At 37.5% G+C, this 18,423-nt stretch overlaps 1 protein-coding gene across 2 annotated transcripts in view; it reads right to left on the reverse strand.

Annotated features, from left to right (window-relative positions):
- Positions 1-18,025, reverse strand: part of AVEN (apoptosis and caspase activation inhibitor) — a 122,217-nt gene extending 104,192 nt beyond the window's left edge. Inside the window, exon 1 of one of the 2 annotated variants that reach the window (XM_088145434.1) lies at positions 17,547-18,025. In XM_088145434.1, the coding sequence (XP_088001560.1) occupies positions 17,547-17,741 (195 nt within the window). In that variant the 5' untranslated portion in view covers positions 17,742-18,025. The remainder of the gene's footprint in view (positions 1-17,546) is intronic. The other variant, XM_088145433.1, reaches the window with a different exon arrangement.
- Positions 18,026-18,423: the final 398 nt, after the last annotated feature.

Raw genomic sequence — 18,423 nt, forward strand, 5'->3', positions numbered from 1 at the left:
TATAATTAAAATTTTTAAATTATTCTGTGTTGGTCAAACCTCACCTCAAGTACTGTGTCCACCACCACTTTAAGAAGGATTTAAACAAAGTAAAACAAGTTCAGAGAAGGACAATGAAGACCTCTTCAAGTACCTGAAAGGAAGTTCTGTTCTTTATAATCCGAGAGGGCAGAACATGGAACAGTGTTTAAGGTAGTTGGCTCCCCTTTGATAGATCAGTTTAAACAGGCTCAGCAGCCATCTGTTGAGCATGTGTTAACTTGCATTAACCCAAATTAAGCAGGGGACTTAATGGATTCTTCCAACTCTGTGATTTTCTGATGGTGGATCAGAAGTCACTAATTAGCAGCAGCATAATTTTGTAACATATATGTGTTACAAAATTAAAAAACTAAAACTAGGGGCAAGGTCTAAAACAGTTAAGGACTACAGAATATAACACAAATTTCAGAATAAAAATTTCCTTTTCTTGTGTGAAACATGACATCACACTGTAGGTTATCATTGCTACAAAGTTACTAGAAGTTTTAAAGTAGATAGTGCAGAAGATCTCTTGGCCATATATTGAAGTATCATTACCATGATGGAAGCAATTTATTACACTGACCAAGGCAGGCTATCTAGTATACATCAAATGATATGTTGGTGGACTACAACTATGATAAGTTGGCTGTAACTAATGGCTGTGGAAATCCAGGAGCTCATACTACACTGCCTACGAGAGACCTTGACCTCCAAGTCTAAAGAACACCCTTAATTTTTATCATTTTATCACTCTATCATTTTTACCATGAGAAAACACTGCCACTGGGGACTTCTGGGGGAAGTATGGCAAACTGAAGATGGCTCTGTGAAAGCAGAGCCAACAACTGTGGCAAAGACCAAGGAACTGGTGAGTAGACCAGTTCCCAGATAAGGAGAGGACGGGAGATTGCCCACATGTGCTCCAGATGGCTGCTCATCACAAGGAGACCTCAGGATAGTGGTTTTCCACAGGTTTGAGCGCCAGGAGACGATGGGATCAGCCATCTTGCTTGCAACTGCAGTGGAGACTTTTAAAGGACACTAAGTTTGCAAATCTCACTTTCTAATTACTTTTGAAAATTGCCTATTAATTATTTTAAAGCTATTAGAGACCTTTGGAATGACAGGTTTGAAATGTCTTCATCAGGTAAGTTTATCTTCAATTCTGAACAAAAGAAAAATTAATAACAAGCTTAAGAACTTAAAAGAATTTGAAATAAACAGCAAAAAGATAAATAAGATTTTGATCTAAGAAAGTTATAAATGGATTAAAGGTCCAGATAAATTTGGAATATTGACTTTTACTATTAGGTTTTGGAATTAACTATAAAAATAAATAACTACTCATGGGAAACAGACTTATTTTGGTTATCCTGGCAACTGCAAGTCATAACAAAAGATAAGTGATGGTTTTAGAAACTGGACACTAGAGGAAATTAAAGATTTTTAGCAGAAGAAAAAAAATACAAAGCCTGATGTCAGTTAATACTGGGACTTACAGAATGACACAAAACAATGTAATATCAGCAATATTAAAGGAGATCTTTGAAGAATGGAGTCAGAAGAAGAACTACAATATCAACACTGTCAGTAATGATGTCTGCTTCTATGGGTAGACTATGTCTAAAAGATGTTAATGAAGGAATGACAGATGTGGAACAAATTTTATTTGACAAGATAGAGAAAGTACAGAATGTGGAACTACAAATGACACGCCAAGAGAATGATTTGGAAAAGTATGCTTTACTGTTTGTACAAAAGAAACTGGCTGATGTTTTAAAAATTAAAAGGGAAATACAAATGATAAACCAAAAGAATGACCTGAAAAAAGTTTTCTTATTGGATTTACAAAAGAGGCTTGTTAAAGCCTTGAAGCAATCTGTGCGATGGGATAAAGAATTGAAGAGAAATCAAATCCTACAACAATATTTGATTGAATTAAAGATTAAGACTGTTTGAAGTAAAGGGAAGGAATATAAAGTTGGTTTATTTTATCAAAGTTAAAACAAGATATTTTGTTGTAATGTTCTGGCAACCCTTTACACATTTTTTTGCTGACACAGTTCAGTGTACGGTTTACTGGCCCTATTTCTATTTCAGTTTGACACAAGTGATGTACAGAGAAAGATGGATATGATCATTATGAAAGGGAATGCTCAGACTCCTTATTCACTGTTGTTCATTACTAATAGTTTGCTTTTCAGCCATTAAATTATAGTCAGGTAAATCTGGGATAAACAATATCTAATAGTGCAGAAAACTGTAACCAAAATAGTAAAAGATCAGGAACAATGCCACTATTAATCATAGTTTCACCTAGAAAAAAAGGCAGCTAGAAAGGGAGAAGTAGAAGGCACAAAGCTGGGAAAGACAGAAATACAAAAGTTTATAATATAATGCATGATATGAACAAAATGAATAAAAAGGTATTTCCCCTATTTGCTGCAATACTAAAATTCAGAATCAGAAATGGAATGGAATGGTGAAAGAATCAAAGGAAGCAGCTCTTGCTATAATTCATAGTTAAATAATGTGTTTGTATTTACATCAAATTAGACATTTTACAGAAGTGCATGGAGTGGCTACTATACATGATAGCTATCTTTTATCCTACAAAATTAGACACAAAATATTATGGATCCTGAATGCTATAACCATTAATACATGAGAGTTATCATGCTTATGTTCTGGCCACAGATGTTTTCATTTGCCCTTTGGGTACAAGAAGTGCTAGATTATGTGGGCCTTTGGTCTAAGCAAACAAATTTTCTTATTTCCAACACTTTATTACACTGTAAAAATATATATACTAATTGTTTAATATTCACTTTTTTATATTCTAAGGAAAAATATAATAAATTCTAATAGTGTTTTTGCTAAAAAGGGCTATCCAACACTAATCAAATTATATCCATCCATCCATCCATCCATCCATCCATCCATCCATCCATCCATCCATCCATCCATCCATCGTTGTAGTGATAAGTGTTTCATATATTTTTACTGTTTTTTTTTATGGTAATACAATGAGATGGCAGTACATACATATTCCAAAACATGGACCTAGCAGTGAGCATTCATATCTTCCAAAGCCACCCTACTTCAATATACTATTTATATATGGAGTGGGAAAGAAATGGAGGAGAGTATATATAGAGTAGCTACATCCAGACATCAATCAATTCTAGACTGTTCATTGTAGCATTTTGATTTGCTTTATTATTCAAATAACTAATCATGCTTGTTGGATGCTATGTATTTGCTCTATTATACATAATTTCTATTTTTTGCTGCTATATCTAACTTATCCTCAATCATTCTGTGTATTGTTGGGATTTCCTTAGTTTTCTATTTTTATGAAACTATATTGCTTAACCTGTGGAGAATTATTCACCACATTTTGGAAGCACCCATAGAGCGAGAACATCACCTAAAATGAAAAGCTTGAAAGAAGAACTGGTGCCAGTTTACAAGCAGATTAATCCATTTTTCAACTCAATGCTTACTTTTTATGATTTGAAAGCTAAAATCTGGATTGTGTGTTATATTGTCTACACTAATTACTCTCAAACTTTCACATTTAAAGGAACTGATACCTATTAACCTTTTGGTGTATTAATCTTGGCTAAAGGTATAGCATTAGGGTTTTAATGAATGTCAGGACTTGTAACCATTATTTTAAGTTGCAGTCCCATCACAGATTCTATATTCTATGTTTTTCTCCATCTTGTGCCTTAAGTTTTTTTGATGGAAATATAAATAGCCACTGAAATGCAGGGAAGTATTATTTTTCTTTACTCATACTAGCAACAACTAACCACCATTTTTAGATGGTAGAAAATGGGCTCCAAATGGCATTTATTGTCATCCTTAATGAAAACTGCTAGCTTTGTAACAGTGTATTCTTTCTCAAACTTGAACTTTAGTAAATTATGTGACAGTTGTAAAGTTGAGACAAACTACTATCTATTCTTAACAAAGATGCCTTTAAGGAACTGAAATACTGAAAGCTAGAGAAAAATATCCAGAGTGCCAAACCCACAGAAAATAATTCACAGTTGAATTTAGAGAGCTGGTCCTAAAATGAGCACTGCCAAGAGAGACATCAACAATATCAGTTACAACAGTCTTGCCCATCATTCTTCTTTTCAATGGCTTATCCATCAGCAACATTAAAGGGCCATCAGCAGCACTACAAACCTATCATCCTTGTGCAGCTTGAAGGGCATGACAGCAGCAGACAATTGGCTTGCAGGCTAGAACCTTTTACCTTTAAGTCTGTAGCAGAATAAGGTAACATACAAGTTATGGCTTTTATTATCCCTTTTTTCTCTTCAGTCTTTTTGTTTGGTCATACCCTGTTATAGTAAGCCAGAGTTCAAGTCTGCCATATACAAAGCAAATGAATTATTTTCTGTATGCCAGTTTGCCTCTTTCTCACTTCCTTCCAATATATGTACTTCCTATGGCCCGTCTCGAATCTTGTTCTCTACAATATATTAGGGGTAGCTAAAAGGATCGGAGGTGAAAAACACATAGGAATTATAGTAGCCTTACCTCCCAATGCTCTGAAAAAGATGCAAGCAGGCATTCATACCAAAAGTAGTAACGAATTCTTACACAGAATTTCACTTTGTTGCAAACGTATCTCCCTTTTTAGGAACTCTTATCACTTTGAACAATTTTTGCATTAGATCTTCTAGCTATGCAACCCTAGTTAACATTGCTCAGAGCAGGGCAAATCTGGACTAGTCAGGAAGAGTCAAATTCAATTACTTAAACCATGATTTTTTTCATTATTCTGGAAGATTCTTGTTGCTGATATAACCTTTGAGAGATGTATAATTTATTTCTAGAAAGTATGTTTAACATATAAACCAATACTCTTAGTATTTTTCAGATTAATGTTCATTAAAATGATTATTTTAATACTAAGTTATAGGAATGATCTGAACCAGGTGCTATTTTTGCCATGATATGCTAAGTCAACAACCAGATTTTTAGTATGTTCCTCTTTATTTTAAGAAAAACCAAGCACATGAATTTTAGGTTTGTTTTTTTTAATGGGTAATTCAATCAACTCAGTACAATTGAGTTATGGTGGCACATTCAGGATTCTTCATTTGTATTTTCCTCTCTACATAGAATTTGGAAAAGAATCACAAGTTTTCCTGCATTGAATTCCCAAATTGTTTTTCAATAAACATATTTGTTTTTTAAAATCATATACGATCTTCCCTGACTCTAAAATTATTAAACTCATTTTTTTGAAGTCCTAGTTATGTATTCTAACACTCAGTTTTAATTTCCCTTAAAACCAAGAATTCCAGAATTACATTACACTTATCTCCAGTGTTCCTGCTACTTTCTCAACTAAATCTTCCCTGTTAGTCACTATCAAGTCAGATAACTAACTGATCCTCTGGTGCCTTCCTTAAGCCTCTGAAGGAAAATATCAGTGACCTAAGTTAGGAATTTCCTGCAAGTATCATGCTTGGTAGAGTTTGCCTCCCAACATATGTTGGGATAATTAAATCCCCTATCACTGCTATTTTATGCCTCTTTGAAAGATATGCAGTTTGCTTTTGGAAAGCATTATTTACATCTTCTCCTTGGTTGGGCAAGCAACAATAGACACTAACACAATATTAATTATATAGATATTAATTTGTACTTACCTTCTTGTATTAAGAATTCAAACTTTTATTTTTCATACTTTAATAATTTATATATAGAGAATGCAGGCTATGAAGTTTATGAGCCAAATATATTTCTGATTGTTCACTGAATGGTTTAATGGTCTCTATCATAATAACACTGTGACTTATTTCCACAGTGAGTAGTCTTTATCTAAGCTTCCTCTTTCAGGATTTTCATCTCCAACTCCGAAAGAACTCAGTTTGAAGCCATCTTGATCCAGCTCTCCATGCTTCAGCCAAACACAATTTTACCAGTCTTGTGAGGGAGAATCCATGTCATGCTATCAGTTCACCAGCCACTTAACATAGGATATAGTCCCAGAAACAAAATCTTTCCTGTCAACATCATTTGCATAGTCAGTCATTCACTTGGGAGTATTCCTGTTTCTGATTCTCTTCCATGGTCTAGAAGGACAGAGAAAACATCACCTAAACTCAGGTTCATGAGCTTCCTCCTAGTCCATGCTGGTATGATTGCTACTGCTGTTGGAAGTATCATTTGTTTAAACTTGGATAAGCAGGAAATGAAAAACAAAAGTGGAAAATATTTTTGGCAAATCCTTGATCTTTACTCCTGGCAAACAGCACACTTTATGAACTGAGGAGTCTGATCAAGATATGTTCCCTTCACTTCCTTGCAGCAATAAATCTTTTACTTATTTTGCATTATTGTATGGTGCAGCTGTATTCCCTCTGCCCTTCAGGGATCCACCATCCTGACTTCTGCCATGTGATATTTTTCCTCTCCTGGATGCTCAGTTTGTTTCTTCTGAAATGACCTCAATTCCAGCAGTGTAGAGTATGTTCTGCTTCTGACTGTCAGTCTAATTCATTGGACTTGCTCCTGTGTTTGTTTTCCTTATGTGGAATTACTTCTTCTTTTAGTTTATGTTGCATCACTTCCTTTCTTTGATCTAATAAAGCTTCATCTTCTTTCTTCAGCTAAAGTGTATCACCAGGTGCTCCAAACTGACTTTTTCTTCAAGGACTTCTACAAGCGTGTACTTGTTGCAAATACGTCAGGTTATACTCATGATAGGAACACAAACATGGCACAAGCACTGCAGGTCAAACCCTGTCCATTTATCTTCAGTTATTCAGTTTATTTTTGTTCCCTTCTTGAGCTCACAAGTTAGCCAAATATTCATTGCTAGCTAAGGACTTCCCCTTCAATTCCCTGAAAAAATCCTCTTAAGCTCTCTTAGTATATTCATCTTCTGGAAACTGGCTGCCTTTTATTGCTCTTCCAGTCTCCCTTTATCACCTACAATGGACAATTAGCATCTCTTAGAACATAACTTCTGCAATCAGCAGCTATTCTGGAGCTTTACCCAGAGTATTAATTTACTATTAACCCTCATCACCACTGAGAATATAGTCCCTTAAAAAATATGGGTTCTTGGTTCCTCTTCTCTTTTCTTTGTTTCTTTCCCCTGCTGAAATCCCTGACAAACTCCTGTTAGCTCTCCATCTTCACCTGCTCACTTCTCATGCTTTGTTTTCATATTACAGCATATAGCAAAACATGTTTACCAATTAACATAATGTTTACAACAAAAAGTCTGTCAGTCAAAACCATAGCATCTTATTCTATTTGGCAGGAATAAACTAGCTGTCTGTTCTTGCTGTAGTGGCTGAGCCACTAGCTCAAGAGGAGAGTGAGAGTAAAGGACAATGAAGTTTCAATTGGATTCAAGGAAGCTTCTCTTGATACAAACTACAGCTTTGCATAAATGATTTTCAAAAGCCTTGCAGCAGGAGAGTTAAGAGATATTCTCCCTCTCCTATTCCACTGAAATTCTGAAATTGTCCAGGTCCCTGGACTGCAATATATTTAAGTGTATATTAATTGTATTCATGAAATAGCATCACATCTGTTGCAGTCCTTCACTTTTCAGGCTTAAATGATACAATGCCGACTGAATTCTTCCATGTGTCAGTCATACACAAAATGAAGGAGATGGCAAATTTTTAAGAACAAAAATTATCTGTAGTTGAGAGGGATAGAATCCTCCCCTTGGACAGTGCTTATCTCCTATGGCATCTCTCTAATCTCATTTCTTAAACAGACTTTAGTAAAAGAAAAAATATGCCTGGAGGGACAGAATATCCCCCCACTCCAAGTCTTGGAAAAACTTAATCTTATATTGTTCATCTACTGACCAGCTTTGCTGTAAAAAATCAGGAGCTTCAAAGCTACACCCTCTTTATCTGTAATGATGTAAATCTGAGTAAGTAGCTGTGTTGTACTTGTATGCAGTTTTGACTCTAGTCTATTTTTACCATGTGTTTGCGATTTGTTTCTATGTCATATTTCTAAGAAGCTACAAATGACAGCAATGGGGAAAGGAGCACCCTTAAGAATGCAAAACTCAATGATAACCACTAGACTCTATTCAAATAGAGGTTCAACGGGAAGAAATTCCCTAATTTGTGTTCTCAAAAAGATCCATTTTCTTTCATTATATACAGTATAAGAAAAACCAAAATATACTTTTTAAAGGCAAAGAAACAAACAGCTATCTAGCTTTTGAGCCCTTGCTCCAGCCTAGTCCAATAACTGAGTCACTGAAACAACTACAGTATGAAACCTTGGCATTTCTTGCAACAGCAGGACCTGATCCAAAGCCTGCAGGATGCAATACACTACAAAAGTAATATTTTAGTATAGGAGTCATTCCTAAGATTAGAATTTTAGAAGAAGGGTATCTCTGGCATTCCCCCATTCTCTACTGACCAATTCTACTACAGGTAATTTGTTTGAGTTATATAGGATTGAAAAAAACTGGGCCTATTGCAGCCAATCTTGTTAATGGTTATCCAACTTTTCTTCTATACTACCAAGTTAGGCTGAAATGCAAGGTAAATTGTTAGCCTTGCTGAAATCAATAAAAGCATCTCATTCCATAGTATTATAACTACTGAAACAAATTATGCCATTCCATATCCAGTATTCTTGGATTTGTCATTTTTCTTTATAACACAGAATTATTTAAGCTTTTTACTTTCAACAAGTTATACATTTTTTAAAAATCAGTTTAAAAACTGATCTCATACAGCTTCTAATGCCTACAACACTTCATATTTCACCTCAAATAAAACTTTAAGGCTCAGTTAATTTTCATAAATAACATTAAGCTAGATTTTTTGAGAAAGAAACATTTTATTAAAGCATAATAGAAATACGGTTTCCAGGTGCCCAAACAATCTGTAGATCTTTGGAAAAGAAAATTAGACATCTACTTATTCTTTGGCCCTAGCTCATTGAATAAGCATCAAGCTACTGAACTCAGCACACCCTTCAACTTGGTGAACTGGGCAAACATCCAGCACTGGGGCTGTACAAAATGTTTAAAGGAATGCTTCTCAAAGTGTGTTGGCTTAAGGAAAGTATTGCTTCTTGAAACAGTGAAGCAGCTATATCCTCTGGAAGGAACAGGACAACTGTTTGAAGAGTTTTTTCAGATTATCTGCAGGTACTTGCAAAGAAAACACTTCTTCCCAGGCTGAAGTAATGTACATTGTGCATGTACATGAATGTGGAGATGACATGGACAACTGTATCAAGTCATCTGAAGGAATGCAACTGCCTCAATGTTTCAAGAATAGAGGTGTTTTGTTTATATCATTTTATGAACCCCCTCCCAAAAAACTTTACCCTGCCCTATTCAGCTTTCAGTCAAACAGCATGGGCTGACCTGCTAGAGCTATGTGCACAACCCTCCTTACAAAAGCAAGCCCCCAGCAAGTTGTCTGGAGAAGAATTAGGAGGGGATGGGATTAAGAGGTGAATCTCATTACCATTTCTCCTTGCTGAATTAGCAGAACTTTGATTTAATGGGGGATATTTGGAAATACATGTACACATTTCCTATTTGCTCAATTTTTTTTTTAAAAAAAATCCATTCTTAAATCCTCAGTTTACTTCTAAATACTTTTGGCCTCCAACTTTATATCAAAGTTGAAGTTGTATTGGGATGAGATGGGAGAAAACGCAGTTCAAGTTCCAGTTGACCATGGAACTCACTGGAAGAGTTGGGGCCAGTCCCTTTCCTTCAGTTCAATCTACCTTGCTGTTATGAAGATAAAATCAACAGCGTCCATGAACATGAGCTCCTTAGAAGAAAGTTAGGATATAAACAGGATAAATAAATAAATAAATAAATGTGAAAAGTCATTTATGATCTAGGAAGATTTGGTTATTCTAACTGCAGCTCAGCTTCTCCTTATAAGGATACCTTCTGGAGAAGCCCACTTATAGATAACCATTGGTCTCCAGAGCAATCCTAATTCCTACTTAAGGGCCCTTTAAATCTGATATTACCAGGATGCTGATTTTCAGTTGACCAATCATGAACCACTGCTAGGACACAGACTGCAGATGATACATATTAAGTATGTGGTTAAAAAATAATCAAGAAGTAGGTTCCCAAATTCTTCTCTTAGTTAAAAAGTGGGTTCAGGATTTGAAAAGAATGAACAATCCTTCAGTAAGTAACAAGTTGTTTTATTTTTAGGAAAGCTTTATTTATAGATTGTTATCACAAAAATATAATCATTGCTTTTGATTTATTCTGTAGGTACTAATAAAATGTGGCCTTTATTATTCTACTTTGTAATGATAGCCTTTGTCTAAAATACAATGCTTATAGTGACCTATAAACCTAAATATAAATAATTGTCACTTAAAAAACAAAAAGGCTAAAGGCAGCTGGAGAAGATTTCTGAGAAATTATACAGATGATACTTCATATGGAAGGGAATTCTGTAATTGTGGGAGAAAAGAGGAAAGCAATGCTTCAACAATTTCTACCTAATTCTTTTTACGTTTCTTTTAAACAAATATTAATATTTATTTATTTATACCACATTAATATAGACAACCTTAAACGATTAAAATCAATATAAAATAGCATAAAGTAACTACACCTTTCCACTTTGCCACACAGGTAAACTTTTCCATGTTTCTGGCCATTTGTCTTATTCATTCATTGATTTATACTGATATGGGATGGATATAGTTACGTCTTCTTGCATTGTAACAGGATCTACAGTATTATAAAGTTTTTCTCTATAATTATGGAAATATCAAAAACATTTAATTCTCTGTTTACCTATTCATATGTATTAATAAGCCAGCATAATTGCCGATCGCCAAAGCAAATTACTAATATCTCCATTTTAATCAGTTAAGAAAACAAGCATATTTCTATCTGACAAGCAGATTTGTTTATAAAAGTGCCTGACAATGATAGGTTTGTTGAAATACATATCTTTGAGTATGAATATAATTTCTGACAATCTGCTGTCCATTAGATAATTATTTTATATTTAAACTTTTATTTGCATGACAATGTGGCCAACCACTAAAATGACAGAAATATGGTATTAATTTAATTTGACATAATATTTACAGATCTAACTAAGCTTCCTCATTATTATACACATATAATACAAGACATGCCAACATGCATAAGAGAATGAAATGTCAAGCATAATCATTCTGTCCAAGATAGTTGTCCAATTTCTGCAACACAAATTTGTTATTGCAGAATGTTCCAAACTGATTTTCCAAAAGAATCAACAAGGTTTTTAAAACACTGAACATGTGAAAGTTTACTCTAGGAAGCAGAACAGCCTACAAGACATCCTTTGTTACTGTGACACTCTCCAGTTGTTCTTGCATTCCATATCCCATAAGCCTCGGCCATGATAACTAATTGTGAGAAATGATTGGAGTTAAAATCCAGTAATGGCCAGAGGGATGTGACTGCCCAACTTGTTGTTTATTCTAGGTGGTTCTCTGCCTTTCAACATTTCGTTGGATTAATCCAAATAAATGGATAACTCAACCATGTTTTATTAATATATTTGATATATACTCTGCCTTTAGAGTTCTCAAGGCATTTATTGTAAAAACATTTATTGTGAAGGTCAGCTGCTTTTACAGTTTTCATTTATGGCCCTTAAAAGCTTTCGTTTGAATAAAATCACTAAAGCAGATTGAGGCAGGCAGAGAGATCAGTGTTAGAAAAACACATTATTCTATCTCTGGAGACTCAAGCAAGGGGCTGAAGAAAGGAACAGACTAGTCCAATCAATCAGATGGAGAGTAAACTTACTTTGGGTTGCTTGAAATATAGAGAAAACTGGTTTAAAGACAAAGGAGGTGATTTGGAAGGTGTGTTCATGGGATTCACCTTGCCTCAATTAAATCAAGACCAGCCACCTCCATTTCTCTCATAAAAGAATTAAAAAACAAAAATATATTGGCCTGATCAAGGTGAGGGTTTCTGCAGAGAGAATCCAGGGAAGCCTTGGATTTCCCCACCTTCTCTTCATTTGTGTTTTACATCTCCCCATACACTGGGGATGGAGCTTAACAAAAAATTCAACAAGGTGGATCCAGCCCATTTTCTGTAGGTGGCTGAGCAAGAGGGCTAACTTCACTTTTACCCTCTCTTCCAAATCTAGATGACACACAATGCCTAAGCAAAAGTAAAGATACCCATTCTTGGATATAAAAGGGTAAAATGGGCTCCCACCTAGCCTAAAAATGCCTGGGTCCCTGGGTACTAGTGTTGTAATGGATCTGATTAAACATCTTAGGAATTGATAACCAGATCATGGTTGAAAGCACTCTAGGCAAAACATCTCTTGTGGAATGGAGGGAAATTATTTTGACCGAACTTGCTCTCCCCCAGGAATGGCATGGAGATCTCTTTGTACAAACACTTCATAATGAAACAGAAACAGGGAGAGTGTGTTTGATTACAGACAAAATTGATGAAACCTGTTGTTTTTGAAATTCTATAGAAATACAGAGAATCTATAGAAATACCTTAAGAATGCATGGTTTACTGAAATATCTAGAACTAGATGGATTCAAACACCACTTTTCTGTGAACTGCAACAGCTGAATTCACAAGATGCACCTGTCCAAAACCAAACAAATTATTTTATACCATAACACAATGAGTGAATCAGGTCTATGATTGTAAGACACAATCTGAACTCAGGCTTGTTTCTGAATAGATACAAGCAGACTCCACTATAATGTTGTAATCCTATGCAGAGTTATCTGAGTAATCATGCATAAAATGGAAAATAATTGGAAATGCGGCTTACTGAGAATTACACTTTATCATACAATTGAAGAATAGTGTTCTTTTATAAACAACGCTGTCAATAGATTGAAGCTTTTTAATACGTGACTCAGTTATAAAGCATGTATTATCGCCCATCCCTAATTCTTTTTCTGGGGTGACTTTTCTATTTAAAGCCAATATTAAACAAAAACAAATTATTTATCTTATAAGTGCAAGTGCAAGGTGGGAGGAGAAGGTGGAAGGAATGAAGGCCACCCTTTCTTCTTTATAAGGCTTAACAAGGAAAGCAAAGCATACACAGGTGCTATACAAAGCGTTCTGTATCAAGGTCAGCAAAAAGAGACATCTGAGGAGAATAAGTACAGGAAATTGTCCAGTAAAAGAAGAAGGAGAAGAAGGGTGCCAAGGAAGATTTCCAATGAGAGTGGTGAATACTTGTAGGCATGTGGTACAAACAAACAAGGATGTGGTGTACCTTGATCTCAGTAAAGTTTTCAACGAAGTCCAGGCTACACTGTGTTTGCTCCATGCCACAGAAATTGACCAACCAACTTGAGGCTCTGAACATGGAAGGCATGCTCCATCTGCTTAAAATAATACTACCACTCCAATCTCTCAGAACCATGGAAAGAACTATCAACTCTGCAGGGATGAAAAGTGAATACGCTGACAAGCTGAGAAGCAAAAAAGAGATGTATAGAAAATGGAAATATGGTTAATAACTAAGGAGGAATGCAAACTGGTAGCTCAACCCTAGAGAGGAGGAGTAAGAAAAGCTAACGCTTAGAATAAGATGGTGAAGCATGCAAATCATAATACAGGGGGTTGGGGATATGTCTGAAATAATGTAAGAGTGAAAAAGCCAGTCGGTCTATTATGTGGGGAAAGTGAGGACATGATGATGGGGAACAGGGAGGAGGTTGAGCTGCTTCACCCTTTATTTCCATCTGCTTCTCTCAGGAAAGAATCCTTCCTAACTGTGAGGGCATATAGACCTTGTCTGGGAACAGGGAAGAAATGAGTGAACTGTTAAGGGGGACATCCAGAAAACATTACTCAGTCCTGAGAAAGAGGAAAGCATGAGGCAGATACTCAACATAACCTAGCCTTGACTTTGTTTAGTATAAGGTGAGGCAGAGCAAAACTCTAACAGGTTTTCAAGGTTATTCTATCCTATAACAATAAAGAACATCCATAGAATCCCCGCCAAGCCTGTTTCTTGACCTTGCTTGCCTCCAAGGGCTTATACTAACCTAGTTCAGTATTGTTAAAAACATAGTAAGAACCCATCGTACTACATTAAATAAATTTAAGTCACCAGTGACAGATGAATTATATCATAGGATGATAAAGGTGCTGGCAGAAAAGGTTTGGAAATTACTAACTGTAATCTTTGAAAACCACTGGAGAACAGACAAGATGCCAGAAGAGTTAAGAACAGCAAACACAGCCCTGATATTTTTTTTCAAGAAAGGACCCAATAACCTACCAGTTTACTGTCTGTCCTGGGCAAAGTATTAGAATATATTGTGGAGCAACATATCTGCAAATAGTTAGGAAAAAGTGCTACCATTATCAGAAGCGAGCATGGGTTTACCAAAATGGACATCAGCCAAGACTAATTTCAGGTCAGACTAACATTATCTTGATAAAGGACATGTTGTGGATGTGGTATACCTTGATTTCAGTAAAGTTTTCAACAAAGTCCAAGTTACATTCACAAAAGCACTATGTTCACTCCACACAAAGTAATAGCTCTATGCACTGCACTTCAAATAGGACATGGAGAAGCTAGAGCATGTTTACAGGAAAGCTATTAGGCTGATACGGGTCTGGAAAACCAAGTGCTAAAGGAGATAGGAATGTTTAGCTAGCTAAAAAAAAAAGACATGAAGAAATAGGGCAGCGGTTTAAAAGGCTGTCACATGCAAGAGGAAGTGGGCCTGTTGTCTGTTGAAACAAAGCCTAATGGACTAAATTAAAAGAGTCAAGCTGAATATTAGGAAAAGGATCTGATAAGCAGCAGAATAGTCTACCTAGAATGGGTTCCCTGGAAGTTTTCTAATGCAATCTGGATAGTCACCTACTGGGGAGGGATAATGGACTCCTACCCTGAGCAGAGGGCTAGACCAGAAGACTTGTAAGATCCCTTACAAGTCACACATTCTATGTTTCTATGAAATAATAATAATCAGAGGGAAGTGGTTTTGCTTTTCCATCTTCAGCTTGGTCCCTTCACTGTGATGTGAGGAAAGGTCATTTTGTCAATTTGGTTCTTGAAGTTCTATACCATACCTGGTGTAACAAGAGAGAACTTGATTTTATTATTTTAAATTAGTGCAGTTGGCAAATGCTCCAGAGCTTTACTAGAGACTAAACTTAAATATGAAATCTGTTCTCAAGAGCACAGAGCCCTGGAATGTCAAAAAAAAAAGACCTATGAAAGGCACTGTATGTTCCCTCACTGCAGAGATATTTGAGCTTATTCCTACACAGAAACAGTAAAGACTTGATTGTCAACACAGATGGCCAAGGAACTCTGAATCCCTATACTTTTCTTTAACATTTTTTCAGGGGAGGGGTGCTTTCAAGTCAGTATTTACTCCTGGCAACTGCCTGGACAGGTCCCTGCAGTTTTCTTGGCAAGATTTTGGAAGTGGTTTGTCATTGCTTTCTTCCTATGGCTGAGAGTGAGTGACTGGCCCAAGGTCACCCAGCTGGCTTTGTGCCTAAGATAGGACTAGAACTTATGGTCTCCCGGTTTCTAGCCTGGTGCTTTAACCACTACACCAAACTGGCTCTCTCATATATTGAAACTGGCTCTTTTGTATATATTGAATGTATATACAGGTAGTCTTTGAGTTACGACGATAATTGGGACCAGAATTTCCATCGCTAAGTGATGTGGTCGTAAAGTGATGTCATATGACCGTGTCGCTTAGCGACAGCAGTCCCAGCACTCCCCCCGGTTGTTTGCCAGTTCAAATCTACTGAAACGTCTTGTTTAGATTTAGTTACTTCAGTGGAAAAAAAACCTATTAACTGTTATCCTTGATAGCTGCATGGAACCCAAATTTTCAGAGGCAATATGGTAATAAGTATGGGGGGGGGGAAGGAACCAAGGATGTTATTTGCAGTTTATCTCACAGAAGCATCCAGTTAGCCACTGCTTAAGATACTTTCAATAGACGGGCTTTGATGTGCACAGCAAGACAACTGTTTGTTACCTGCTTGATAGTTAACATTTACAAACCCTTAGGAATTTTACAGAGGAATTTTAGGGATGAAATACAAAGCCAGAGCCATGAGAAGCATAATTTACTTAAAATGTTTAACCAGCTAATGAATCAGATGTAAGTAAAATATACGCTTCCATTTGTTACCCAACCTGAATTTTACTGGAGCCTGAAATGACTGTACAAACATCCAGCCAACTGTTATTTTGCTATTACAGTACCATACTGAATGTAAGCATGCTGCTATACAGATGCATATGTACCATTTGCACTGCTAAAACCACATACAGTTTTAGAAAATGCATCAATACTACTGTACCACATGTCTATTTATTAAGGTGTCCTGCATACAGTTAAAACTGGTGTTGTTATGCTGGGCACCTGATATAACACCATGTCATGTCAGCAAATATGTGTCTTCACTGTGATTTCACTTGTTATTTTACATGATATGCTTGGAAAGACTGTATATGTGTGTATGTTCATTTTTCAACCCCTGGGCAAACCTAAAGTAGCAGCCAAACATCCCCCCACTGATGCAACCACCATGTATCATCTCTGAGGCACTCAGAGGCAGCACAGCACTTGTGGGACCACCATCATTTTAGGCTGAAGTTCGTGATTACAAATAATATCCCATAATATTCAGATTCCATGCAAGGAATCTTTACCCACTCCCACCAAAAAGATGATTTGATTTGAAATTCTTGTGAGACTTCTGTTTTCACTTTGATTTAAACATGATGTCACTAGAAGTGTAAACAAAACGTACCTACACAGAGGTGGATGCAACAGGCATTATATTGTAATTGGGTAATTAAGTTACTTACTATATGAGTATCTATACATCAGAAATTCATGTCAGATGCATATCACACTAATAAGCTAATGTTGCACATACAGGAGCTGCCAACCTGATATAAATACAGACTGTGCAATTCAGTAGTAAGAAATGATTTGATACCCAGCCCCCTGCTCCCACCCCTGCCAGCATCTCATTCATTTGGGGGCAAATCTCAGGCTTTGTATTCCGTAAGGTGAAGCAAGCCTATTTATAGTTTTCCCAATAGTTAAATATACTGTACTTCCAATTCGGTTCTGTTCACCTGAATGGTTACACATTAAGGGATCAAAATCTAGAGAATGTTAGGAAGCTGCAGCACAGTAACGCTGCTAATTGTACCCAAAGAAAAATATTTCTTTTGATACAAGCTGCAGACGTTCTCCTTCCAGAAGACTCGCATTAATGGCAACGTGGCTTTAGAGAAGCGATCACATCAGGATCCCCCTCTCTCGAGAGGGGGGGCATTAAAATAAAAAGCAGCCCGCAGCCCCCCGGGAGCCGCAGTAACGTGAAGTGGGCCTTCTTGGGAGCGAGCCATTTGCCCCGCAGCCTCCCGCTCCGAGGGGCACCGGGGCAGCCGCCGAGGTTCCCGGGCCTGGCATGAAAGGAAGAGGGCGGTGCGGATTCCTCTTACCGACTCACAGCCGCGAGGCGCGGAGGGAGAGGCAGCGGCTGCCCCGCCGCGAGCGCCTCGCCTGCCGCGTCCCCCGCCTCCTCGGCTGTGACCGTCCTCGCCGCTGCTCTCCGCCGGCTTCTCCCTGCCGCTTGGCCGCCTCCGGTTGGGCCGGCCGCCTCCTCTTCGGGGCCGGCCGCCGCGTTCGGGCTGCATTGCAATCCCTCGGGCGGCCGCGCTCCGCACGCCCGGACTTCACTGGGTTCACGTGGATCTCCGCCTCCGCCGGAAAACAGGCCGCTCCAGGAACTGGAGGCCGCGTCAGCCCGGCCCGAGGGATGGGGTCGCCGAGCCCGCGGCGGCAACTTCCCACGCGGCGCTCCTGGCCTTCAGAAGCGGGCCAGGTCGAGGAATCGGTCGCGAGGCTGTTGCGAGGGAGCGCTTGGCTCTTGTTCGTGGAGTTTAGGGGTTCTTGGAGAAGAAACACAGAAATGGCGGCTGAAATGGGTCCAAGCCTAAATTTCTAATAGTTACGGTATTATCTGATTTATTGAACCGTAATAGGATGTAAATATTACGCCTGGTGGTGAAAAGTGGGTGCAACCATAAACATGCATATTAAGAAGTCATTCCCGTTTAAATACCTCACATGATAGAAAGGTAACTAACTTTGTACCAAAAGATGTCACAAGTCTATTAATTCAAACAACGTACTTCATAAGAACAACGCAGAACTGTATCTGAATCACATCCTGGAGAAATATCCATAAAGCAAATTCCTAAGCAATAAAAAATTAAAAGGTACAGATTTCTCTCTCTGCGTCTCTGCAGCTGCACCTCGCTCTTGTGGGGCGTGCATTGCCCCGTGCTCAGCTCAGTAGCAATCCCACGGCTGTCT

The sequence above is a fragment of the Python bivittatus genome, unplaced genomic scaffold (assembly GCF_059951505.1).
Source record: "Python bivittatus isolate LINGU-HERP-01145 unplaced genomic scaffold, Pbiv_v1 ctg000480_np1212, whole genome shotgun sequence".
In the NCBI taxonomy this organism is placed as follows: Eukaryota; Metazoa; Chordata; class Lepidosauria; order Squamata; family Pythonidae; genus Python; species Python bivittatus.